This window comes from Panthera leo, chromosome A2 (assembly GCF_018350215.1).
Source record: "Panthera leo isolate Ple1 chromosome A2, P.leo_Ple1_pat1.1, whole genome shotgun sequence".
NCBI lineage: Eukaryota > Metazoa > Chordata > Mammalia > Carnivora > Felidae > Panthera > Panthera leo.
Window position 1 is genome coordinate 3,714,449 of NC_056680.1, and position 24,727 is coordinate 3,739,175.

At 63.8% G+C, this 24,727-nt stretch overlaps 1 protein-coding gene across 14 annotated transcripts in view; it reads left to right on the top strand.

Moving 5' to 3' along the window:
- The window catches only part of KDM4B (lysine demethylase 4B), a 132,492-nt gene that overhangs the window by 39,553 nt on the left and 68,212 nt on the right, over window positions 1-24,727 (top strand). For 10 of the 14 annotated variants that reach the window (XM_042928097.1, XM_042928102.1, XM_042928095.1 and 7 more), the window contains 4 exons: window positions 7,298-7,463; window positions 12,614-12,789; window positions 13,274-13,388; window positions 16,488-16,681. In XM_042928097.1, coding sequence (XP_042784031.1) covers window positions 7,323-7,463; window positions 12,614-12,789; window positions 13,274-13,388; window positions 16,488-16,681 — 626 coding nt within the window. In that variant the 5' untranslated portion in view covers window positions 7,298-7,322. Of the gene's footprint in view, window positions 1-93; window positions 592-5,673; window positions 5,936-7,297; window positions 7,464-10,890; window positions 11,929-12,613; window positions 12,790-13,273; window positions 13,389-16,487; window positions 16,682-24,727 lie in introns of those variants that run through there. The other 4 variants (XM_042928098.1, XM_042928099.1, XM_042928100.1 and 1 more) reach the window with 4 other exon arrangements.

A 24,727-nucleotide genomic window follows, 5' to 3' on the forward strand; every position in this document is an offset into this window, starting at 1 on the left:
GGCTTCTGTCCTGGGGCTGGATTCCAGATGTGGGACAGCCTTCTGCTCCTGACCAGGTGGCAGCTGGGGCGGGGAGGGGGGGCGGGGGGGGCGCCAGGCCGTGTAGGGCCCGTGGTGGCCGAGGACTCCTCGGGGTCGGCCGGTGTCTCCCCCCACAGCTCACGAGTCCCTGAGTTTAAAGACCCCCGGGTGGGGTGCCAGGCCTTCTCCGGGCCCAGGTGACCGTGACTCAGAGAATGGCCCCGACCCAAACAGGCAGCCCCGGGCAGCCCCGCCCAACGTCGCCCTCTTGCGACACATCCCTGGGCTGACGAAGCTTGTTCCTCTTCCGGGTGTGGGGAGGAGCTACCTGGGGTTGCCCCCGACAGCCGGGCGCTGCCCTTAAAATACTGCGATCATTGGTCCCGGGTGGCCGGGAGGGCATCAGGCCAGGAAGGCCCGCGGCATGCGGGGAAAGACGTTAATAACTTGACGGAGATAAACTTCACGTACTCGGAATTCGCCCATGGGAGCGTGTGTCCCCACGATGGTCGGCATAGGTGCCTCTCTGCTCTGGGCCTCGCAGTGAGGACACTCTCCTTTCTGTGACAGGTCAGGCGGGTCGCAGCCAGGGAACCCACCAGGAGGCTCGGGGCCGCCCTTCCTGTTAGGGGAAAGAACCCAGTGCACAGCCCAGCTGCCTGTGGCTTCAGGGTGTCGCCCTGCCTCTGCACAGGTGGCGGGGCCTGGCTCGGGTCTGGGGGGACCCCCGGGACGGGAGGCGGGCGCCCCCTGCCTGCTGAGCGTGCGGCCAGAGGTCGGGCTGCGCTTGGACGGGCGGAGGGGACGGGGGTTCCAGGGTGCCCCTCCTGTGAGGCGGCCGTGGCTCCCACAGCCCAGGGAGCCTCACGGGGGGTGGGGGTGTCACACGAGTGGAAATCCTGAGGGATTCGCGGTGACTTGATTCTCTCCCACGCCTGGGAGGCCACACTTCTGGGTGAGTCTCACAGGCAGAAATCAAGGCGTCGGCAGGTAGCTCCTTCTGGAGACGTCGGGGCAGAAGTGATTCTCTTTCCTGTTTTTTAAAAACTTATTTTAACGTATTTTAATTAATTAATTAATTTTTAAGGGAACGATTCTTTTTTTTTTTCTTTTTTTAACGAAAATACTTGCTGTCAAATTGCTTTCCATACAGCGACACCCAGGGCTCATCCCAACGGGTGCCCGCCTCCGTGCCCACCACCCACTTTCCCCTCCCCCCACCCCCATCAACCCTCGGTTCTCTGTATTTAAGAGTCTCTTACGGTTTGCCTCCCTCCCTCTCTGTTTGTACCTATTTTTTCCCTCCCCCCCCCCCCCCCCCCCCCGCCATGGTCTTCTGTCAAGTTTCTCAAGATCCACATAGGAGTGAAAACATCCGGTATCTGTCCTTTCCGGACCGACTTATCTCACTCAGCATAATACCCTCCGGTTCCATCCACGTTGCTGCAAATGGCCGGATTTCACTCTTTCTCATTTGCCAAGTCGTATTCCGTTGTATCTGTAAACCACATCTTCTTTATCCGTTCGTCAGTTGATGGACATTTAGGCTCTTTGCATAATCTGGCTATTGTTGAAAACGCTGCTATAAACTTTAATTTTTCTTGAGATTATTTATTTTTGAGAGAGAGAGGGAGAGACAGAGTGTGAGCAGGGGAGGGGCAGAGACAGAGGGAGACACAGAATCCGAGGCAGGCTCCGGGCTCCGAGCTGTCAGCACAGGGCCCAACGTGGGGCTTGAACTCACGGACTGTGAGATCATGACCTGAGCCGAAGTCGGACGCTTAACCCACTGAGCCACGCAGACACCCACCGCCCCCCCCCCCCGCCCCCTCCCGGGAAGTGATCTTGATCTTGTTCAGCTTCAGAGGACTGGGTGCTTTCCCTGGCGCGGGCCCTTCTTTGGATCCATGCAGCCTCTGCCCCTGCATTGTCTCTTCTCTCATGAGGATCCAGGATCATCCCCAGGTCAGGTTCTGTAGTGTCCCTTTTGTGGTGGAAGGGGCCACAGTCCTGGGTCCCGGGGACTAGGACGTGGCCGTCTGGGGGGTATTCTGCTGCCCACCACAATCTTACCCACACCTCTCCCACCTGCCCCCCCACCCCACCTTCTGCCGGCCGGGCCGGTGGTCTTCCCTGCCCTTGGCTCCTCCTTCCCCACCCTTGCCTCTGCCCTTGAAATCATCCAGCCCCCTCGACTCTACTGTTGTCCCTGGCTCTGCCTTGTCTGCCGGCTTCCACGCTGGCCCCCTGCAGCCGGGCCTGTCTGTGGTGCCTGTCGGGCCCAGGACAAAGTGAGACCCTTAGGCCTCTCGGTCTAAAATGGAAGAATTTCGGGCACTTGGGTGGCTCAGTTAAGCATCTGACTCTCGATCTCAGCTCGGGTCACCATCTCACCGTTTATGAGTTCAAGCCCCACATCGGGCTGATGGTGGCAGGGCCGGCTTGGGATTCTCTCTCTTCCTCTCTCTCTCTGACCCTGCCCTGCTCTCTCTCTCTCTCTCTCTCTCTCAATAAGTAAACTTTAAAAAAATGTAAAATGGAATAATTTCAAGTGGGCAACGGCCGAGTGTTAAACCCGGGCCAGGGGTGACTGCCCGGGTCTTGAGCCCACGAGGCCGGCCTTGGCTGTAGTCCATTTCCCACGGCCAGAGAGGGCTTTCTCAGGATGTTAATGGGGTCTTTAACCCCTTAGTGCCCTTGCCCTAAACTCCCAGGGGCTTCCCGGTCAACCCAGTATAGCACGCACCCCGTCACGTGGCCCTCCCGGCTCGCCGTCCACTCACCTTTTCCCCGCCATCGCCAAGATTCTTCCCCCTGCCTGGAATTTTCTCTCGCCCCTGACCTCCGTGTGATTTGCACCCTGACCGAATTGGACATTGGGTTTTGGCCAAACAGACCCCCGCCTCCCGGTGCTGTCCTGTCACACGCTGGCTTTGTCTTCGGAGTCCTCGCTCACCACTCTGTGCTGTTGTCTGTCTGTCCCTGACTCGGCCACTTCCAGCTCCAGGACCTAAAACCACCTGTTCCCCGGTCGGCCAAGGGGGATGCCCGGCGCCCGGGCCCCAGCGGCAGGCGGGCGGCCCCGGGCCACGTCCGTGGGGGCCGTACAGAGTGCGTGGAGACATGCCAGCTTCGTGCCTTTGGAGCCGATGAGCGTGAGAAGTTTTGTGTGGTTTTGTGAGCAAATCCGAAGACGGCTGAAAGTCAGATCCCCTCCCTGCCCCGCGTCCCCCAGAGGAACGGCCTTCCGCGTCCCGGCACGGGAGACCGGGACAAGGGGGTCCCCATCGAAGGGCGTGCCCGGCCGCGGCCCAGGCCAGCAAGGCAGGTGTGTGAGCCCTGACGGGAAACAGCGTGAGAAGGGCCCGGCGGGCAGTGAGCGGTCGCGCTCGCCACGCCCGTTTGATTTTAACAAAGCCTCTTGAAGTGTCACCGACATCATGACCGCACCCCCAGACGAACCGCTGTTCCCTCGTGCCGCCTGCCATCCAGCCCTTGTCCGGATTTCCACACTGGTCCCCGGACGTCTTCCCGAAGCCTGCCTCCTCCGTCACGGCACGCCAACGTCTCTGAGCCCGTTGCAGTGGTTTGTCCAAGGGCAGAACTTTCCTCCCCTTTCCTTCTTGCCACCCTCCGCTCGCCTCTACTTTATTTTTAGTGGGGGGTAGTGACAGCCTTATTGAGCCGTAATTCACACATAAAGCACGCCCACTTAGAGCATACAGTTCCATGGTTTCTACCGTATTCACAGAGTTGTGTGACCATCACCATGCCACAATAATTCCAGAACGTTCCGTCGCCCCAGAAAAGAAGCCCCATCCCCATCAACAGTCACCCCACCCCCTCCACGGGCCCCCGAAACCCATTAATCTGCTCCCTGTCCGTGGAGGAGCCTGTTCTGGACGTTTCACGCACGTGGACCCACACCCCGCGTGGCCTCTCGTGTCCGGTTCCCTCCCTGAGCGTCGTGTGTTCGGGGTCCGTCCGCGGAGCACTGGGTGCTCTGGGACGTGCTGTGCGCGGTGGACACGTTGTGCGTATCTGTGCAACGGTCAACGGACACTTGTGTGGTTCCCACCTTCTGGCCATTGTGAGTAGCGCTGCTCCGAACACGGGTGTGTGAGTTTTTGCGTGGACACACGTTTTCCCGTCCCCTGGGCGTACGTCTACGAGCAGAATTGCTGGGTCACCTGGGAAATTCTGCGTGTCACTTGCTGAAAAACCGCCGGACTTTTCCACGGCGGCTGCCCCGCTTTCCGTCCCCGCCAGCCGTGTGTCGGAGTTCTGCTTTGCCCACCCCCTCGCCAACACTTGTCATCGTCCGTCCTTTTTCTCACGGCCGTCCTGGTGGGGGGGTAGCATTCTCGCTGAAGTTTTGCTCTACGTTTCCCTGATGGCTAATCATGCTGAGCAGCGTTTCATGGGATCGTTGGCCGTGCGTGCGTTTTCTTTGAAGAAATGTCCTTTGTGCGCTTTTTTACTGGGCTCTGTCTTTTTCTTATTACATCGTCAGCGTGCCTGCTTTTTGGCTTGGCGCCGACTTGTAAAGAGTCCACCGCTCTTTCTGGACCGTTCTGCAAGTTCCCTCAGGGTGGTCCTTCCCCCCTCCCCCCCCCCCCCCCCCCCCCCCCCCCCCCCCCCCCCGGCCCATGTTTCCAATAAACTGGAAGGTTGGCCCAGGGCTGCTGTTCGGTGAGATTCCTTTTCCGTTTCGTAAGTACGTACACGTATGATTTTTATTTGCCTGCCTTCAAAGAACGTGTCAAGGGTATGGAGTGTTGGGATTAGAGACCGTTTTAATTTTCCTCTTTCTGTTTACCTACTCAAAACCTTCATTTCGAAAGGCACAAATAAGACAGAAGGAAAGTCACACAGAATCCACCGCCGAGCTGAATCGAGAGGACGGCCGAAAACCCGCCTGCCGTCTTGCCATCCGCTTTTTCCGCCTCCTGGACGGGAAGCTCATCTCTGCGTCGTGATTTCCGAAGTGTGAGGGAGCTCGTGCGGGCAGGACCCGAGGCGGCCCCCGCTCTGCCCGGGGCAGGCCGGTCGCGGCGAGATGGCGGTCGTTAGAGGCGGTCGCGGCGAGATGGCGGCGAGATGACCGCCCGGTGTCCTCTCCCACCGTCGGGGCCGGCTGGCGGAAGGGGCCGGAGGCGGCCTCCGCTGGAGGGGACACAGCTGGTGGTGACCGGTGCGCCCACCCCCGCAGGCCACTCGTGAGCTGGCCCGGCAGGAAGACGAGCTGCCGGCCAGCACCGGCCAAGCCACCAGCGGGAGCTGTCGGGTGTGGGGACCCGGGCCCTGCCACCTACCTGCGTGTGGCCTCGGTGAACGACGAAAAACGAGTTTAGTGTGTGGAGCGGAGGGGTCACCCACGTCCGTCACGAAGGGCAGGGCTGGGGACTATTGGGTGCTAATGTGGCCGCTGGCAGCCAGCCTGGGCACTGTCCACGGCGGGCTGGGGGCTCAGGACCCACAGCCGTGGCCGGGTGGTCGTGTCCAGCGGGGGGCGGGGTCGCTTATCCCTACAAGCTGGGTGGTCAGCGGGATCCCCAGGGACTCACCGCGCCACGCGGTGGGGGTGGCAGGGCGTGGGGTGAGGGGGTGGCAGGGTGGTGGGAGACGGGTGGGGGGCGGCAGGGTAGGGGGTGGCCTGTGGGCTGAGGGCAGACAAAGGCCCATGAGCCTCAGCTGCAGCCTGTCCTCGTGGTGTTAGAGCTGGTGTCTCGAGTGAGGTCCCCGCACAGGGCGGTCTCCTCAGTCTCCCGTTCTGCGGCCCCCTGCAAAGCTCAGTCCGTGCCGACGTTCCAAGAGGGTCCAGTCAGGGTCTCCCCAACCCCCGCCCCAGGGCCACGGGCTCCCGCAGGACAGACACAACCTGTGCTTCTGTGCAGCAACAGAAGTTGTAAGTGTAAGCAAGCCCTGCACCGTGGCCTCTGGGCTGGAGGGGAGAGGGCGGGGGGTTGGGTGGGGATTCGGGTCCCAGGCCCTGGCTGCGGGCGACGGGGCTGGGTTGGGGTCGCGTGCCGCTCAGTCCCGTGCTGCTCAGTCCCCGGGATGGGGCTGGTCAGGGCTCCAGGGGGCGGTCTCCTGGGCGGGCAGCCCGGCTGTGGCCGGAACCTATAGCTGCCCTGGAGGAAGGTTGGTGACAACCCCTCTCCCTTTATACAGCCGCGTTTTCATGGTGGTTCCCTGTGATCCCACCCAGGACGGCTGTCACCTATTGTCACAGGTGTCTGTGGCCTGCCATGCACACTTCAGCTTTGTGGCCGCCCCTCAGGGAAAAGCTTTGGACCTTGCTATGCACACGGGGCGACAGTGATGACCTCCGCACCACCCCCCCCCCCCCCCCCCCGCCACGTGACAGGACCCTCAGGGGCCTGGAAGGGGTGCTCAGGGCCCCAGAACCTGCCCAGCCGGTTCCGATGGCCGAGCAGAGATTCCTGGGCTCGTGCTGCCCTCTAGTGCCTGCGGAGGGGAGTGCCTTTGGGGAGGCTGCGTCGCGTCCTTCCAGGACCGGCGGGCTTCCTGCCCCTCTTTTTCATTGCCCCCCTTACGTGGGGGGGTCTGGCTAATTGCTTTCCAAGTTCTCAGGTCTGTGTGCACTTGGGTTCCGACCTTTCTCAGATCCTGGAGGGAGGCTGGTCTTTGTCCCTCGAGTTTGGAGAACTTAATCTGACAATAGGGACCCTTCCCCTGAGCCTGTCACCAAGCCCCTCCCTGCTTGGGATGGGCCACCGACTGCCTCGCTGGGTCCCCTTAACCCCTGGAACGCTCGCTCGAGCGTTCCGTGCGCCGCTCACAGCGGGGCCGCCCGGGGGAGGGGTTCTCCTGCTGGCTGGGGGGTGCACACCGTGAAGGGCACACCCACACACGGCCTCACTCACCTCCGAGGGCCTCTGCCGCGGCTCCCGCGGGCGTGGGTATCGGCTCCGAGGTAGACGCGTCGATTCGAAGCTGATGCTGGCGAACCTGGATCCAAAATCCCCCAGAAGGGCAGCCTTGCTTTCTCGGGGCCCTTGCTTTGAAATTAGTGCTCTGGCCGCCAGTGGTGCGTTGGCTTTGAGAACTAGGGCGCCTCTGTTTTTAATTAGTTGAAGTCATTTTGATTTTTTGTGCCAGTGCGGAGATGGAGTCTGTTCCCAGGCTCCTCTCTGGCCCTGGCCTAGCTGCGCGGGCCCTGCCTTTGTCTTCCCGGGGCCGCGGTATCTTTAGCGTGTTGGGAACGGTGGCGGCACTGACACGCTCACGCTCTCTCGTCCTTCCCTCGCAGGTGTGACGGTCCCTCAGCTGCAGCCATGGGGTCTGAGGATCACGGGGCCCAGAACCCGAGCTGTAAAATCATGACGTTCCGCCCGACCATGGAAGAATTCAAGGACTTCAACAAATACGTGGCCTACATCGAGTCCCAGGGAGCCCACCGGGCGGGCCTGGCCAAGGTGGGTGACGCCCTGGGCCCGGTGCCGCTTTCCACCAGCCTCGGCCCCGTGTGTGCCCCGCGGCCCCGGGTCTGGCGTGACCGTGTCCGGGGGCGGCGGGCACCCATTCGTGGGTTCGCGGGGCCGCTCTGACCTCATTTTCAGCCGACGTTACGGAGTTCTTCCTGTGGGCCCGGAGTCACAAATGAGTTCCGCGGCCCCTGTCCCTGGGGGACCCGGTGGTGGGGACGAGCCCCGGGGGCGGTGGCGCTTGGCCGAGGGCGGGCGGCGAGAGCCGGCGCCGGGCGCCGCGTCCCTTTCCGCGGCAGGTCACAGCTGCGCGCACGTACGTGTGTGGGCGTGCGTGACAGCAAACCCACGAGGACCGTCTGCGTTGTGTTTTTACCGTAAAAACCATGGTTTCTTCGTGTTCGTGTCACCCGGTAGTTTGGAGGATTTGTAACCAGTCTGCCTGGAGTTCTCGTCGCTGCCCGTACGACTGCCTCTCCACCTAGGACACCTGCTGCTCTGTTCTTGCAACCCAGGGGCCTGTAAACCTTCTCCACAAAGAGCCAGGCAGTGGGGCAGCCTTGTGGGGGGGGGGGGGGCAGTCTCTGTCCCATCACCCGGCTCTGTCGCCTTGGGAACCTGTAAACCGAGAGGCGTGGCCACGTGCCAGTAAAAACGGTACTTGGGGGCACTGAAACGGGAAGGCCGTGGAATTTTCACTTGTCCTGAAATCTTCTTCTTTTGTTATTTTTTCCATTTAAAAGTGAAGAAAACCCAACAAGAAACGGTCAGCATTCTTGATTCTCGGGCTGTGCGAAAGCAGGCGGCGGGCGGGATTTGGCCCAGGGTGTGCTGCCCCCTGGCCGCGGCGAGGAGAGTGATGCCTTCGCCTTCCCGCCCCTGCCTGGTTCTGGGTGGCTTTGTTGCCAGTGTCGGTCCCTCTCGTGGTGAGGGTCGTGCCTTTGATCCCAGCCTAAGGACGCGCGGAGGGCAGCGGGCTCGCCGCGTCTCCTTCCCGCCCTCCTTCTTGATTTTGTTCGTCGTACGCGAGACGGTGTGGACACGGCGTTTCCTCCTCGTTGGGGACCCGAGCCCCTGCTGTCCCGTTAGCTTCGCTTCTCCCTGTAGCCTCCTTCAGCCGGAAACCCCGGGTCCTGGGTTCTTGCAGGTCCGGGGGCCTTCTGCCCAGCGGGCCACCGTCAGGGGACGGTTTCTTGCCTGCTCTGCCCCATCGAGGCGCCCCGGGCGGTGGGCGTGGGCCTCCTCTGCCTTGCCCCTGTCCTTGGCCTACATGTGCTTTCCTGGGACGGCAGCCCTTCTGGTTCACGGTGTCCCTCGTGCTGGGAGGCGTGGCGAGGTGCCGTCCGGCCCAGCTCTGCCCGGAGCCCCGTCAGGCCTCCGCGGCTGTCATCTCTGCTTCTTCCTTCTGCCTCACTGTCTCGGGCTCCGCCTTCCTGGCTGGCCCCCTGGCCTGGATACTTCCTGAGCTTTCTGTGCCTGGTGCCGTGGCGGCTGCGGGCTCTGTGTCCGCCGTGTGGACCGTGCGTGCGCCTCTGCCTTCCTTCGCTCTTGACTTCTCGGCCCCTGAGCTTCCCCTTTGTGCCCTGGTACCCCGGGACCCTGTGGTAAGCTCACGTACCGGTCGAGTCCGTTTTTGCTGATTTAGACGGAAGGAAACTGTTGGGACCGGATGTTTTGCGAGGCAGCTGTTTCTCGAGTCCGTTTTCCCTCTGCCTTCTGCGTTCCACGCTCCTTTCAGGGAGTCCGTTTGCTGCTTTCTCTGACCGGTGGTGACCTACGTGTGTGGGGAGGTGAGGGCCGCGTGGGGCGGGCCCGGGCACGTCCTGAGAGACGGCGGCAGTCGCGCCCTCCACACGTGCACACGCGCCCCTGCTGCCTGCCTGCCTGCCAGGGACCGCGTCCCTCAGGGGCCTCCCTGCCACTCCGTGGGGACAGGCAGGGACAAGGAAGCGTCCTTGGGCAACCCCTGCTTCTTTCACAGGGGGGCCCTACCTAGGCTCTCAGGGCTGCTGGCTTTTTGTTGTTGTTGTTGTTTTTTAATGTCCATTTATTTTATTTTTGAGATAGAGTGTGATCCAGGGAGGGTCAGAGAGAGAAAGAGAGAATCCCAAGCAGGCTCACACAATCAGCACAGAGCCCGACGTGGGGCTCGAACTCACGATCCGTGAGATCATGACGTGAGCTGAAATCAAGAGTCGGGTGCTTAACCGACTGAGCCCCCCAGTTGGCTGCCCCAGTTGGCTGCTGGCCTCTTTGGAGAAGGGACCTGGTGTCCTCCTGGCCCGAGAGCGTTCTGCTGATGCCCGTGTCCCCTCACCCTGGTCGCATCGGCCTTGACCGCCCTTCTTAGTTGTCCGTGTGGGGTGCCGGGACGTTTCTGTTTCATCAGAGCTGTATCTGTCTCTCCCGCAAGGCTCTGTAGGGCCCGGGGGAACCGGCTGGGGGTGTACATTCAGTAGATACAGCTGGAGCCCGGGCCCAGGACCAGAAGAGGCTCTGGGACTGTCGGGGTGCCCCTGTCACGTTCCCTGGCTGCTCTGTGCTCTGGGGCCAGTGCCCAGCTGGGCCCCTGCCCTCTCAGGCCAGCGCTGGGCCTCCCCGGGCTCCTTGGGGAGCGTGGGGCGGGGGGACCAGGGCGGGGCATGGTGTCGGGTCCTGTGGGAGGGGGCAGGGGCTTCCGCGCTCGGGCGCACCCCTGGGGACTGTCCCTACGGTCCGGTGGCTCCTCCCCCCAGGCCCGCAGCCTGCGAAATGGCTCTGGGAACACGAGGGGTCGGGACAGAGGCCGGCCCCTCATTTCGTTTCCTCTTATGGGGGCTCCCCCTGCCGCGCGCCTTCTGGCCCAGCTGCCCAGACACCCTGAGCCACCCTGAGCCACCCTGGCACTGCCTCGTTCACCTGGGGAGCGTGGCCTTTCTGTCCCTCTCGGCCTCGGCTGCGGCTCGGCCTCAGGAGCTTTGAGGAGGGGTCCGTCCGCTGGCCCGCCAGGCACTGAGGGGAGGAGCCAGGGTGCTCCCGTTTTGGCCCACGATACCCGTGAGCGGTTGTGCGCCCGGGAGCCTCCTTTCAGACCCTGGTCTCACAGAGATTTGAGGACGTCAGGCCACAGCACGTTGGGCCCGCTCGTCACGTGCCTTTTCCAGAACCTTCTTAGTGTGTGGCCAGCCGGTGTAGCTCATGAGGGCCCGAAGCATCCCTCTCTGGTTTCCTGATGTTTTCCACGGCAGTCGAAAATTTGGGGGTGATGCATTTGGTTCATTTTAATTTTTTTTTTTACATTTATTTATTTTTGGTAGAGAGAGACAGAGCACAAGTGGGGGTGGGGGGCAGAGAGAGAGCGGGACACACAGAATCGGAAGCAGGCTCCAGGCTCCGAGCTGTCAGCACAGAGCCCGACGCGGGGCCCGAACCCACGAACCGCGAGATCGTGACCTGAGCCAAAGTTGGACCCCTAACCGACTGAGCCACCCAGGCGCCCCGCGTTTGGTTCATTTTAGAGCCTTAATTGACGGACCGGCTTCCTCCAAAGGAACTGAGTGGGTAGACTCCCCAGTTCCCCGCGGTGAACACATTTTGGACCAGATCCAGGGCCTTTTTCCTGCAGGAGGAAGTCCAGGCTTCTTTATAAGAGGGGGTTCAACCTCCACGGTTCAAGAGCCACTCAGGCTCACAGCCCTTCGTCCCAGGACCCGTTCTCGGGGAGAGCGTCTCGGGTGCCCCAGCCACAGGCTCTTTCATTTGTATTTGTGGCATTTCCAGCCTCCAGCGTGTTAGCTGCTCGTTATCACCTGACTCGTCTGATTTTTCACTTGAAATCTAAGAAAACCATGGACTGGCAGGCTGAGCCCCACACCCCGTTGTCATGAGGCCTCACACCAGACGTGGGCACCCAGGGCACTTACCGCAACTCTGGGCACAGAGTAGGAGGGGGGACGTCCCCAGAAAAGGCCTCGATTGAGCAGCCGTGTCCCCATTTAATGAAAATCAGGGTTCCCGGCTTGGGCACTGCTGACCTCAAGGTGGGTTATTCCCTCTGGGCACTCCCGGGGCCTAAGCAGCACCCCGCATCCATGCCAGGAGATCGTGACGGCCATGGGTGTCCCCAGAAATCGCTCAATGTCACTTGGGGGCAGGATCCCCCTGGGTGGGACCCATTGCCCTCTTCTAATGGCCGTTGTTATTTACTCTTGGTCTGTCAATAAATCCAGCAGTGCGGACGGTGGAGGTGAGCCTTTCTGTTGTTAATAGGTGACTGGAGAGTAAGTGTTTTTGTTGCCAAGCAAAACGTTTTCTAACACCGATGTGTATAGGGGAGTCCTTGGGGATGGTGAATGAACTGCAGCCGTTCTGGAAGCCGTCCGCAAACTCAGCATCGGTGTCGCGATGGTCCTCCCTGGCCCTCAGCTGGGTGAGGCTCGGGCCTCCCCAGAGGTCTTGGCTGGCGCGCTGAAGGCAGGTTGGTTTAGTTCTTTTCCCAGAGCTGTTGGGTGGCCCGCTGGGTGCCTGGGAAGGAGATTTGTCGTTTACGAACACCTGCCCAGGACAGGGGCCTTCACAGAAGTGCGCCTGGCACCCAGGAGGCCCCTGCCCGGCCCGGAGGCCTCGCCCGGCCCAGGAGGGGTAGGAGGAGGGCCGGGAGCAAGCTCAGCAGAGACCTGGCCCCCCTTCTGCCTAGGGCGACACTTCCCGCAGCCCTCGTGTCCCTCCTGGAGAGGGGCGGCGAGGGCTTGGCCCAGAGCTGCAGTGCGTGTGCTTTTCCTGAGGTGGCCCTCCCAGGTCTTGTCCCCCCGGATTTGTGTCATCGTCACCCTCCTGCCTTTGGCGCCTCACTCACTCTTCTGTGTCTTTGCACGTGGGCCTTGTCGCCTCTCTCCAGTCTCCTTGTGTCTTCCGGGGTCCTGGCCCGGCTGGTCCTGAGCTGCAGGGGGCCTGACGGGCAGTGTCGGGAGGCCGGGGCCGTGGTGCCCGAGGCCCCGCACAGACCACCTGGGAGTTTGATGAAGCGCATAGAAGGTTCCGGGTGCCCTGAGGCGTGCGGCCCGGACACGCCCCCAGGGGGCCGCCGCTGGTCTCCGGGGCAGGGCCCTGCGTCCGAGGCCCGCGTCCGAGGCGCCGCTGAGTCGCCCCTCTCCGTCTTGCAGATCATCCCCCCAAAGGAGTGGAAGCCGAGGCAGACGTACGATGACATCGATGACGTGGTCATCCCGGCCCCCATCCAGCAGGTGGTGACGGGCCAGTCGGGCCTCTTCACACAGTACAACATCCAGAAGAAGGCCATGACGGTCGGGGAGTACCGCCGCCTGGCCAACAGCGAGAAGTACGCGGCTGGGGCTGAGGCCGCTGTGGGGACGGGCCCCGACGCCCGGCCTCCGAGGGGGAGCCACACACCTTGAGGGGCCTCCGTGGCCCCGTCCCCGGCACACGCACGCACACCTGCACTGCGTCCCCTCCCTCGCTCCCTGCTCCTTTGTGCGTTTCCGTTTCCGAGGGCGGTCTCCCTGCTCCCAAGCCTGAGCGCCCCTCGAGGGCAGGGCGGCGGCCGCCTCCTCCTGCAGCCCCCACACAGCGCCCGCCTCTCGGCCTGGCCTCGTAATTCTCGTAATTGCAGAGTTGAGGATCGAGAGGACCCTCCGAGCCCCTGCTGTCCCGGGTGGCTGGCGGGGCGGACGGGGGCGCGGCGTCCCAGGCGGGGCAGCCCCACCCCTTACGCGCTCAGCCTCCCGCGGCCACGGGGCCGTGTTCTCCGCCCCGGGGATGGGGGTGGCCCCACGGCCGCGTTCAGCGCGCTGCTCCTCCCACAGGTATTGCACCCCGCGGCACCAGGACTTCGACGATCTGGAGCGCAAGTACTGGAAGAACCTCACCTTCGTCTCCCCCATCTACGGGGCCGACATCAGCGGCTCCCTGTACGATGACGTGAGTACCGGGGCCCCCGAGAGGCTCCGGGGGCGTGACGGACGCCGTGTCCTGTGAACTGTGCAGGGAAAGGCGCACGCGTGGGACTCGATCTTGAAACGTGGGTGCTAAGATGCCCCGGCAGGCTCGGCTGGGCTTTCTGTCCGGGCTCCGTGCACGTCTACATGCCAAGTCTTTGGGGGGCGGGGGCGGGGGGAGGAAAGGAGGAATGCAGCCGCGTTCTGATTTGCAGAATCTTTCCTACGAAATCATCAGCCCCTCCTGCCCTGATCGGGCGCCCTGTCCCTGCAGCTGGACCAAAGCAGCCCCGTCACAAAGTGGTCTTCCGGAGGCCACACGGGGCATTTTCTTCCTTCTGCCAGGGGCCTCCTAATCCCCAGTTACTCTCGTGGTTTTCCTCTTGAATTCCTAGCGCTCCGTCATCCGGGAAACCTGGGGATGTTCCAGCCCCCGTGCTGGGCTGGGAGGACCCTGGGGGTGCCTGGGGCAACGGAGGGGCCTCTGCTGGCTCCTCAGCCCTCGGACCTGATGCTGGCCTTGCCCGTCCAGGGGTGTAGACCAGGCATTGGTGGAGACGTGGTGCAGAGGCCCTGCACAGATGCTGCTGTTCAGCACGCGGGGGTTTGAGTGGGACCCACCCTTTTCTAGGGGACGGTTTATTAACACTTAGGGACCTCCGGCAACCCTGGGAAGGATCTACTGGGGTTGATGTCCAAGCTCCTGAGGCTGACTCTCTCCTGGGTGTGCTCTGCCCTGGGGTTCTGCCCTGGGTGGCCCCTCAGCTGCCATCTCTGCCCCCCGCCCCAGATCGTCACTGTGAAGGTCCCTTCTTGCTGGAACACACTTTATCTGCTCAGCCGTGCTCCTCGTGAGGGCAGCTGGGGGTGCCCCTGAGATCTGGGCTGGGGTCCCAGCTGGCGTGGGTGGGAATAAAGCCCCCTCCCGAGAAGGGCCAGGACCCCCCCCCCCCCCCCCCCCGCCCCCGAACCCATCAGGACAGGTCGTGACTTGTGGTTCCCAAGAGGTGTGACTGCTGGGTCGGTCCCAGCAGTCTGCCCACCTTGGGGAGCCTGTCTGACCTGTGGCCTGCTGGCCTTCCAGCTAGAGGGTCCCACTGTGCAGCGTGGGTGGGTCTGCTCTCGCAAGCTGGGCACCAAGGGCGTGTCAGGCTCGAAGTGAGCTCACCCCTGGGAACCTGAGGGAGAGGCCCTCGCCCTGGGAGGTCAGGGACCGAGCTTGCTCCTGGTCCTGGTTCCCCCTTCTTGGACCTCGGTTTCCCACATCCAGCGGCTGGTCCTGTGGCAAGGGGGTCCCGGACAAGGAGGGTCCCTCTCCCTGGGACCCTGAGCTCATCCACTTGGCCCGGACCCCAGAGCATTGGCAAGCTTGTGAGGCCACGTGGCCGGGCCTGAGGGCAGAGTTGCGTGCACCCTTGGGTGTGGCGAGGGCCAGAGGACGGGGATCCCAGGGGCCCTGTGGGGCACACACACGTTTAAAAAAACTTATCGTTATTATTTTTTACATTTGCATCCAAGTTACTTAGTATATAGCGCAATAACGGTCTCAGGAGTAGAATCCCGTGATTTGTCCTCTACGTATAACACCCAGTGCTCATGCCAACAAGCGTCTTCCTTAATGCCCCTCACCCATTTAGCCCATCCCCCTGCCCACCACCCCTCCAGCAGCCCTCAGTTCTGTATATTTAAGAGTCTCTTATGTTTTGTCCCCCTCCCTGTTTTAATATTATTTTTGCTTCCTTCGCCTTAGGCTTGTCTGTTTGGTATCTTATATTCCTTATATGAGCGAGGTCACATGATATTTGTGTTTCTCTGACTAATTTTACTTAGCATGATACTCTCTGGTTGCATCCACATTGTTGCAAATGGCAAGAATTCATTCTTTTTGATTGCTGAGTAGTATTCCATTCTGTGTGTGTGTGTGTGTGTGTACCACGTCTTCTTTGTCCATTCATCCATCGATGGACATTTGGGCTCTTTGTTTGGCTGTTGTTGATGTTTATAAACATGGGGAGCACGTCCCTTCGAAACAGCACACCTGTGTCCCGTGGGTAACTGCCTCGTAGTGCGATTGCTGGGTCGTAGGGTGGTTCTATTTTGAGTTTTTTGAGGAACCTCCAGGCTGGTTTCCAGAGTGGCTGCACCAGCTGGCATTGCCACCAACAGTGCAAAAGCGACCCTCTCACCGCATCCTCGTCAGCATCTGTTGTTGCCTGAGTTGTTGATTTTAGCCATTTTTGCGGGTGTGAGGTGGTATCTCATTGTGGTTTTGATTGTATTTCCCTGATGAGTGACATTGAGCGTTTTTTCACGTGTGTGTTCACAATTTGGATGTCTTCTTTGGAGAAGTGTCTATTCTCAGCACGGCTTTCACCTCCCGTGATTTTTTTAAAAAATATTTTTAATGTTTGTTTATTTTTGAGAGAGAGAGAGAGAGACACAGACCGAGTACAAGTGGAAAGGGGCAGAGAGAGAGGGAGACACAGAATCCAAAGCAGGCTCCAGGCTCTGAGCTGTCAGCACAGAGCCCGATGTGGGGCTCGAACCCACAAACCGTGAGATCATGACCTGAGCTGAAGTCAGACGCTTAACCGACTGAGCCACCTGGGTGCCCCTTTAATGTTTATTTTTGAGACAGAGAGAGAGACAGACAGACAGAGCGAGCGCAAGCAGGGGAGGAGCAGAGAGAGAGGGAGACACAGAATCCGGCAGGCTCCAGGCTCTGAGCTGTCAGCACAGAGCCCGATGTGGGGCTCGAACCCACAAACCGTGAGATCATGACCTGAGCTGAAGTCAGACGCTCAACCAACTGAGCCGCTCAGGCGCCCCGTCGCCTCCCATGATTAACGCACAGCTCAGTGTGGAATCCGGAGAAGGTCCTGCCTGACTGCCTGGCCTGGGGCCGGTGTCTCAGGGGGGTTGCAGACCCTGGGGCGGGTTTAGGGCCGACCGCTGGCGCTCGGGCCCTCTGCGGGGCCACGCCGTGGCCTCCCTGTGCTGCCGCCGGCGTCTGGGGGCGGCCGGGGCCCCGGGGGTGGCTGGCCACCAACCGCACGCTCAACCGCGTGCGGGTCGCCCGCAGGACGTGGCCCAGTGGAACATCGGGAGCCTGCGGACCATCCTGGACATGGTGGAGCGCGAGTGCGGCACCATCATCGAGGGCGTCAACACCCCCTACCTGTACTTCGGCATGTGGAAGACCACCTTCGCCTGGCACACGGAGGACATGGACCTTTACAGCATCAACTACCTGCACTTCGGGGAGCCCAAGTCCTGGTGAGCGTCCGCGGCGGCCGGGGCCGCGGGAGGGGCTGCGGATCGGCTCGTCCGGGGCACACGGGGTGGGGGTGCCTTTGGACGACCCCTCGGGGACACGGCTGGGCCCGTGGCCGGGCAGGCGGAAGCTGAGGGGCGTCTGGCCCTGTTGGCTCCAGGGACAGTCTCGGTCGGTGACGAGGGGATGTGTGTCCCCAGAAACGAGCTTCCTGCCCCCCACCCCCCCCCCCCGAGAGCCTGTGGTTTGCTACCCGTGGAGACCATGGGGGTGGCATCCGCGAAGTGTCTGCTGTGCCGGGGGCTCCCCCTGGGGCCGCGGGCCTGGGGTGGGCGGCTGTGAGCACTGAGCCTCCCCTGGCCTCCCCACAGCGGCTCCAGGCCCCCTGCGGTCAGGGGTGCGGTGCACCCACTGGTTTGCCGGGCTGGTGTGGGCGTGCGCCCCGCGGGCCAGTCTGTGAGCCGTGGGCCCTGCAGGCTGGGCCGAATATCCAGCGCGACCCGTGTTCCGGAATCTCCGAGCCGAGCGCCCCCTTCGCACCCAGCCTCTGCTGCAGGACGGCCGGAGCCGCCTTCTGTGCAAGGCTGTCTTTGTTCACTGCTGTTTCCAGCAGAGATTTCTGAGCCGGGGCTTTACACCTCCCTGCCTCTTCCCAGCTGTCTCAGAAGGTTCTGTTATTCTGTTACAGTAATCATCACAGCTCAGAAGGAGCTGGGGGCGGAGGGGGGGGGAGCCCCCCCCCCCCCCCAGGAGCAGAGCGTGGCACTCCGGAGCTCAGCCGAGTGCTTTTGTGTGTGGAGACGGCAGGGGTGGGAGGGGGGGTGCACAGCCCGGCTGGGGACCCAGGCAGACCCTGGCCGAGGTACCCCTTAACTTGGTGTCCCAGCTGACAGCTGGGCCCTGAGCGGCTGGGCCCGTGCCCAGAGGCATGGGGGGAGGCCACCCCCGGTCCCTTTAAGTGTCAGGGACACCCCGGAGCCCTTGCCAAGGCGGGTGGGCGCAGGCGCTCTGAGCAGAAGGCTCAGACTCCGGCAGGAGGCCCCAGGGGGGGAAGCCAGGCCTCCCGGTCCAGGTGTTGGCCGTGTGACCACCCTCTCCTGACCTCTGATGCTGGCACGGTGGAACCCCGGCCCTGCTGTCCGGCCGTGGGCTCCTGCCCCGACAGGGAAGGATGAGGAAGCGTTAGGGCTGAACGTGGCCTGGGCTCTGTGTGGGTTTCCCGGGGCGGCTGTAACCGATGACCACTAGGAGCTTATCACGACACACGTGTGTTCTCTGACACTTTTGGAGGCCAGGAGTATGACCCTGGTCTCACCGGGCTACACCCAGGCGTACGCAGGGCAGTTCCCACCCCCGTGCCCCAGGGAGGCCCGTCTCCCGCCTCTGCCGGCTTCTGGTGGCACCGATCCCTGGCCCCGCAGCCCCTCCTCTGTCCTCACGGCCAGCAGCGTGGGGTCTGCCCGTCTGTCTGCCTCCGTCCCGTGAGGACTCGTGAGGACGCTGGCCCCCTGGGAACGCAGGGTCACCCCCGCCTCTGGGGCCTCGACTTAATCCCGTCTGCCGAGTCCCTGTCCTGTGTGAGGCCACGTGCGCGCAGCTGTGGTGATTAAGGCGTGGACATCTTCGGGCCGCCGTCGTGCGGGCCACGGGGCCCTCTGACCTGTGCCTCGTGCTGCATTGTGTTACGTCGGGGATTTGCTGGGATCCTGTGACGACTCCACGGGCTTCTTGTTTTCGATCCGTTTATCTCTGTGGCATTCCGTGGCTTCGAATCCGCTGTTGAGCATTGCAGCCTCTAGCTGGGAGGCGGTTGCCCTTCAGGGAAAACTTGCAGAGAGATGGGTGGGGTTGGTGATGTCCATTTCGCAAAGGCCTGGATCTCACACCCCGCGTGGTCCTGAGCGTGTTAGTGGAGGCGTTTCCTGGAGGGCGGCGTCACCCCTGGGCTGCCCAGGGGGTTACCTCGTCTCCCCCCCCCCAAATTCCCCCCCCCCCCCCGTGGAGGCCCCGGCCCAGGCCCCCCTGTGGAGAGGGGCTGCGCTCTGCCCCCACCGGCGTGGGGCGTGAGGTGCTCCTTCCCCAGAGCCTCTGCCCGGCAGCCGGCGTCCTCCGCGTGGGCCGTGGCAGGCTGAGTGCAGACGAGCCGCCTTCTGGCTCCCGTACAGATCCGCAGGCTGGGGCTGTGTGCGCGTGTACGTGTGTGTGTTCGCATGTGAGTGTGAGGGTGTGCGAGTGGTGTTTGTGAGCGTGCGTACGTGTACGTGGAAGTGTATCTGTGTTTGTACGTACGTGTTTGTGTGTGAAGGTACACGAGCATACGTGCGCGTGAGCATGGGTGTGTACGTGCGTGTGCATGAGTTCCGTGTGTGAGCGTGTGTACGTGTAAGTGTGCGGTCGTGTATTTGTGGCGTATGAGTGTGCGTGTGCCGCGGCCCGGCTCGCTGACACGATGGTTCCTGGTGCTGCCGGGGGGGGGGGGGGGGGGGGGGGGGGGGGGGGGCGCGTCTCAGTCCCGACCCCGCGTGGCTCCCCCAAGCGCCACTAGATGGCGCCCCCACCCTTCCGCACTGGCTGCCGCTTCCCGCCGTGGAAATTTCCCAGGTTCTTTCATCCTTTTTATGGACTCCCGGCCCTGAGCGCCCCAGAGGCCCCCTGGGACCAGCAGCAGGAGGAGAGCGAGGACTGCGGGGTGGGCAGTGGGAATGCTCAGCCCCCCAGCAGACGCCTGGGTTTTGGCCCGGGGCTACTAGCGAGAGGGATCAGAAAGGGAGAAAAAAGCCCTTAAAGCCCAGAACGAAACCAATAAAAAAGGAGCCACTGCTGAGTCCTGGCACGAGCTGGCCAGAGGCAGGTTGAGCGCTGAGCCGTGGCCCTGCCTGAGGATGGGGTGGCCTTGCCTGACGTGGGGCGAAGCGTGGGGTGGGCGGCGCGGGTCACAGGGCGGTTGACTTGGGAAGTGGCCGGGGGAGCCCAGGGAGGCGGCTGGGCCGGGCCAGTCTCGAGAGGCGGGGGCTGGCTTCGAGGGAGACGAGGGGGCTCCGTGAGCTGTCTGTGGGTGGGAGCCGGCCCTGGAATATGGAGGGTAGCAGCCCCCGGCCGATGGGCAGCTGACAGGCAGGACTGACGGACACCCGGCCCTGCACGCTCGCCCCCTGTCTCTAGCGGCTTGGTGTTCTCCAGGCCACAGCCCAGCATTCCATCCCCTGCTGTCCACCCCCCTCCCAACCCCTCCCCTCCCCGTTTCCACCCCTTCCGCCCCTTCGCCACAACCCAGTCCTGACAGCCCTAGGCAGCAGTCTGCGAGGCAGGCATTGGGCACAGCAGGAGTTTATCTCAGGGAAAGAATGTTCTGGAAGGCAGCTTGACCTTGGTCTTGGTTCTGGTCCTGAAGGCGGATAGGTTGCACGTGAAGGTCCCTCATGCTGACTAGGGGTGGCTGGCGGGCCGTGTGGGAGCCGGCTCCCGCGCCCCGTCCTCTGCCAAGCTCCCTGCTCCCCCAGCCGGGGCAGCTCTGCTCAGTCACCATGCTGGCAGCCTTCCCGCCCTCCCCCCAAGACCAGGGTGCCGGCCCCAGATGCCGGCAGGGCGCCCCACACTCATACCAGCTACGTCTGCCGCTGCATCTCCCTGCCAGATGGGGGACCCCGTGAGGGCAGGGCCCTCTGTCTCCTCTGGGTCCCCAGCCCCCAGCCGGAGCCTGGCACAGAGAGGGGGCCCGGTGCTGGGGCCACAGTGGCCCCTTAGCCTGTTGGGAGTGCGGCACCGCCCCCGTGGGAACCGGCCTTCCGGGCGAGATTCCTCTAGGCCACCCCAGACACCAGCCCGGGGGGTGGGCGCCGTGCCTCTGGTCCCCGGGCTGGTGGTCACGGAGCTCATCGGCCCCCAGGAGGGCGGCGCCCCTGCCCGGAGCTCGAGGGTGGTGGGGAGTGGGGGGCGGGGGCTGCTCCCTGGCACGTGGCTCCCAAGCACCCGTCTCCCTGATTGAGCCGCCCCGCTCGCGTCAGCAGCAGCTTAATTGCAACCGTTCCCGAGGATCCCGGTGGCATCTCTTGTAAGTGTCGCCGTCCTCAGGTTTACGGCGTCTTATGAGGCCTTTCTGGGTCTGTTGCTACTTCAGTAGTGATTTGTGGGTCACAGTGGCGGGAGCAGCGTGGTGTCGGTAAAAGCACGGAATTGCTTCAAAAGGCCGGCATCAGGTAGTGCCGTCAGGCAGAGGGCTGAGAACATCCGCCGCGTTCGAGTGCTTCAAAACCCCTTTTGAGTTGGGATTTAAATAGACCCGGCACTTGCAACCCCCTCCCGCCCGCCGGCCTCCCCGGGGCCCGGTCAGTCAGCGAGGCCAGGAGGGGCGGGCACGGGCCCGCGGGGGACGGCTGGGCCATTCGGCCACGATTCGGGTGGCGCGGCCCGTGCCCGGGTGGTGGGGCGGCCCGGGGGCTCGGTGTCCAGAGAGGGGAGCCGGACACCTGCCCTGGACCCGGGCCTTCCCGGAGCCCCTGGTGGCCGTTTAGCTGGAGGTGACGTCCCACGGCCTGTCCCGGGGCCCCTGCACCAGATGGGCCCCCGCAGCCATTCCCTGAATCATCTGGCCCCTGTGGGTCCCGAGGCTCGTCAGCTTGCGGGTGGGGCCCTGTGATACGCCCAGCTGGCCCGTTTCTGTTTCGCAGATGCAGGCCCGCGCAGGGCGACAGCACTGCCTCCCGCCGCTCCCCTGGGCCCGTGGGGAGGGGTGGGGGGGGGAGTAGGTGGAGGATGTGCCTCCCAGAGGCCTACTCAGGGCCCCTGGGCGGGGACAGCTAGGTTGGCCCCAGTGTTTGGGCCGACTCAGCAGCCTCCCCCGAGGGCGGGGCGCTGCCGCAGTTTCCCCGCCGCTTCCCCAGTGCCTCCCTCCTGCTCTCTTTGCCTGGGATGCGGTCTTTCGGGTCGTCCTCACGCGCCCCGGCGGGGAGCACGCGTCCTCAGAGCCGCACGCGTGTCGCGTTCACGCACGTCTGCACACGCACGTGCTGTGTGCACACGTGTTCTCTCGTGCACGTGTACGCGTGCCCGTGCGGGCTCCCTGCCCCGGGGGCTGGGGAGAGGGTCCCTTGGATTGTGCTCCCGCAAAGGGCACGGAGCCCCGCTGGCTCACGCAGGGCCCCGGGTGCGACGAGTGGATCCTTCTAAGTAGCGTGTGGGGAGGGAGGGGGGGGGGGGCACCGGGCGCGCTGAGAACTTTTCCTGTGGAGCAGCTGCCCCTAGAGTTTTCCTCTGGGATTTTCCCTCAGGGAGGTTTCTCAGGAGAGGGACTGGGCAGCTCTCCTTCTGCCACGGGGAAGCTTGGGTCCCAGCAGGCACGGCTGTGGCTGCCCGCGTGCGCGTTCGTGCGTGAGTGTGTGCACGTGTCTGCGTTTGAGGACACGTGCTCCCTGCACGAGGGGGCACAAGGGAGGGGAGGGCATTGTGGGCGCGGGTGCGGGTCGGCTTCCACGTTACCTGCTCTGTGGCTGCAGCTTGGGTGAGAGGCGGGGCGGAGGTGCTGGGTCCCGGGTTGGTGGCTCTGTTGCCCAGGGAGGCGGGGCAAGGCTCTTGGGGGAAGGGGGCCGCTGGGCTGCTCCCTTGCCCTCTGGCTGTGTGCCTCCCTGCCTCCCTCCCGGCTGTCCCCGGACCTGGCTGCAGGTGGCGCTGCTGGACCACGGTGCCCGGCCAGTGCGCCCCCTGCCTGGTCCCCAGGGAGCGGGACTGGGAAGTTGGGGGCGTGGGTGGGGTGGTTGACGGAGCCTCAGGAAGCTGCGTGGGCAGCAGCCTTGGTGGCCGGTGGTGGAGAGCGCCGGCATCGGGCGGGGGGGGGGCGACTGGAGGGGCCTTAGAGACTTCATGGCTTCTGAGAGCCTGGCTCAGCGGGGACCGGGGGGTCCCCGTTTCCTGACTCAGGTGCAGCCCTCATCCGGCAACAGGAGTAACTCCTCCCAGCCGCCTGGCTCTGGCCCACGAGAGGCTCCGTGGTGGCAGGGAGGGCTCGGCCTGCCGCCAACGTGGATGGAAATCGGTAGGAGCCCGACGGCTTCACAGATTGGTTTTAATAACTCAGCTTCCCAACGCTGTGTCCTGTCACCCGGACACGTAGCAGAAGTGAAATAGATGCTCTCCATCCCCCCTCCCTCACCCCGGGCCAAACCCCCATTTGGGCATCTGGGGACAGAGGCTCCCCCCCCAGCCCCCCCGCTGCCCCGGGCAGCTCAGTGTGACCACGGTGTGGGGCAGGGCAGGGGGTGGGAGCGGGGGAGGGGGGGCTGGATGGAAAAGAGCCACCAGGATGCCGGAAGGAAGGCAGCTCTGTCTGTGCCTTGTTAGCAGCAGGGGAGCCCGCCAGGCTCCTCTTTCCCTAGCCCCGGGTCCCGCGTGTGTGAGAGTGACAGAAACAGCCACAGAAGGAGGGTTTTAGAGCAGGGAGGTCCCCCGAGAGCAGATCCCCACCGAGGCTGGAGGCGTCAGAGCCCCGTTGATGAAAAGGTAATAGATGAGGTGGCGGGCAGGTCCCTGAGCGTGTCAGCACGCCGGGGTGGGGAGCGGCTGCCCCCCCAGCATGCCTAAATCTGATGCAGCGCGGCCCCGGGCCTGCAGCCGGAGTCCGTCCGTGGCCCACACGGCCTTGCCCCAAACAGGCCACTGGGGAAGTTTCACGACGGGGCCCCCTTCTGCCAGAAGGTGGCTGCTGTCCCAGGTGGCCGAGTGAGGCCCCGAGAGTGCTGAGTGGGACCAACTGAGGCCCATCTTCCCGGCCCGTGGGTTCTGGGTCAGAACCTCTGCTGCCTCTCGCTGGGCTTGCCGCGGCCCTCGGCTTCCCTGTTGGAGGCACGGGGCCTTGGGCAGGCGGGGAGAGCCTTCCTGGTCCCCCTTCTGGAAGCTCCTCCTTGAATGGTGACCACGACCAGGGCAACGGCACTGATTGCCCTTCGTTCTGTTTGTGCCTGAGCCATGTGCCCTCTGTGTCCTTGCACAATGCACGTGCGTGTGCTCGGCTTCAGAGGCAAAAGTCCCGCCTCCCGGACCCCCCCCCCCCCCCCCCCAGTGGGCAGCCTGCCGTGTCCGGTCACCCTAGGGCGTGCAGATGTGTGTGCGTGTGGCCGGAGGACCTGGCGCCCCGGGAGGTCACTAAGGGCCACCTCACCCACAGCCACGGGGAGGGGGGTCTCGGCTGGAGCCTGGCATCAGGCCGCCCTCAAGGCGTTGGGATCGGTGGTTTGGCCCCGTGACCAGGAGGGCCTGTGCGAGGGAGAGCTTGTGGGAGGAGAGCCGTGTTGGGCCCCGCCTGGGTCCCCGCCCCGTCGTTAAGGAGCCCTTGGCCCCGTTCGGTCAGAACCACGCTTTCATCCGCGACGCCGCCGGCCCAGGCTTTCTGTTCGCCGGGTGTGCGGCGAACCTAAAACCGAGAGCTGATCTCGGCGTCGGCACGTTGACCCCTGAGGCCGCGGAGAGCCGTGCGTCTCAAGCCCGGGCGCCTGGTGGTGTCGGGCTGCGAGGACAGGAGCGCGCGGTTGGCGACCACAGCGAGTACCGGGGGCGCTTCTGGAGGGGTTTGCCCGGCGTGGCGCAGCGCACTGCGACCCCCACGGCGCGGCGTTTGTCCGACTCGCTTCCTCCTCGCAGCCTCACTCGCCCCGAAGCCTCACGGCCTGTCGCGGCTCCGGCAGCACCTGACAGCGTGTCGCTCGGGCTGGACCAGGGGACGCGGGAGGCCCGGCGCGTTTCGGGGCGCCCTCCCGGGGGCTGCGCTCGGCCCCTGCGTCTCGCGGCACGCCGGCGGGGACGGGCACGGTCGGCGTTGCGCACGGATCGCGCGGTGATTTTAACGTCGCGCGAAGCAGGGGAGGGTCGGCCTTCCGCGAAGGAAAAATCTCGCCACACGCTCCTCGAAAAGCCGGTGAGAGCGAGAGAGCGAGCAGGGGCTCTGCCGGTTCCGCGGGCGGCCTGACGCATCACGAGCCCCTGGGCAGCGGGCGACGTTGCGGAATGGGGCCCCTGGTGGGGGCGGCGGGAGGCCCCGTGTCGGAGCCCCCCTCACCCCC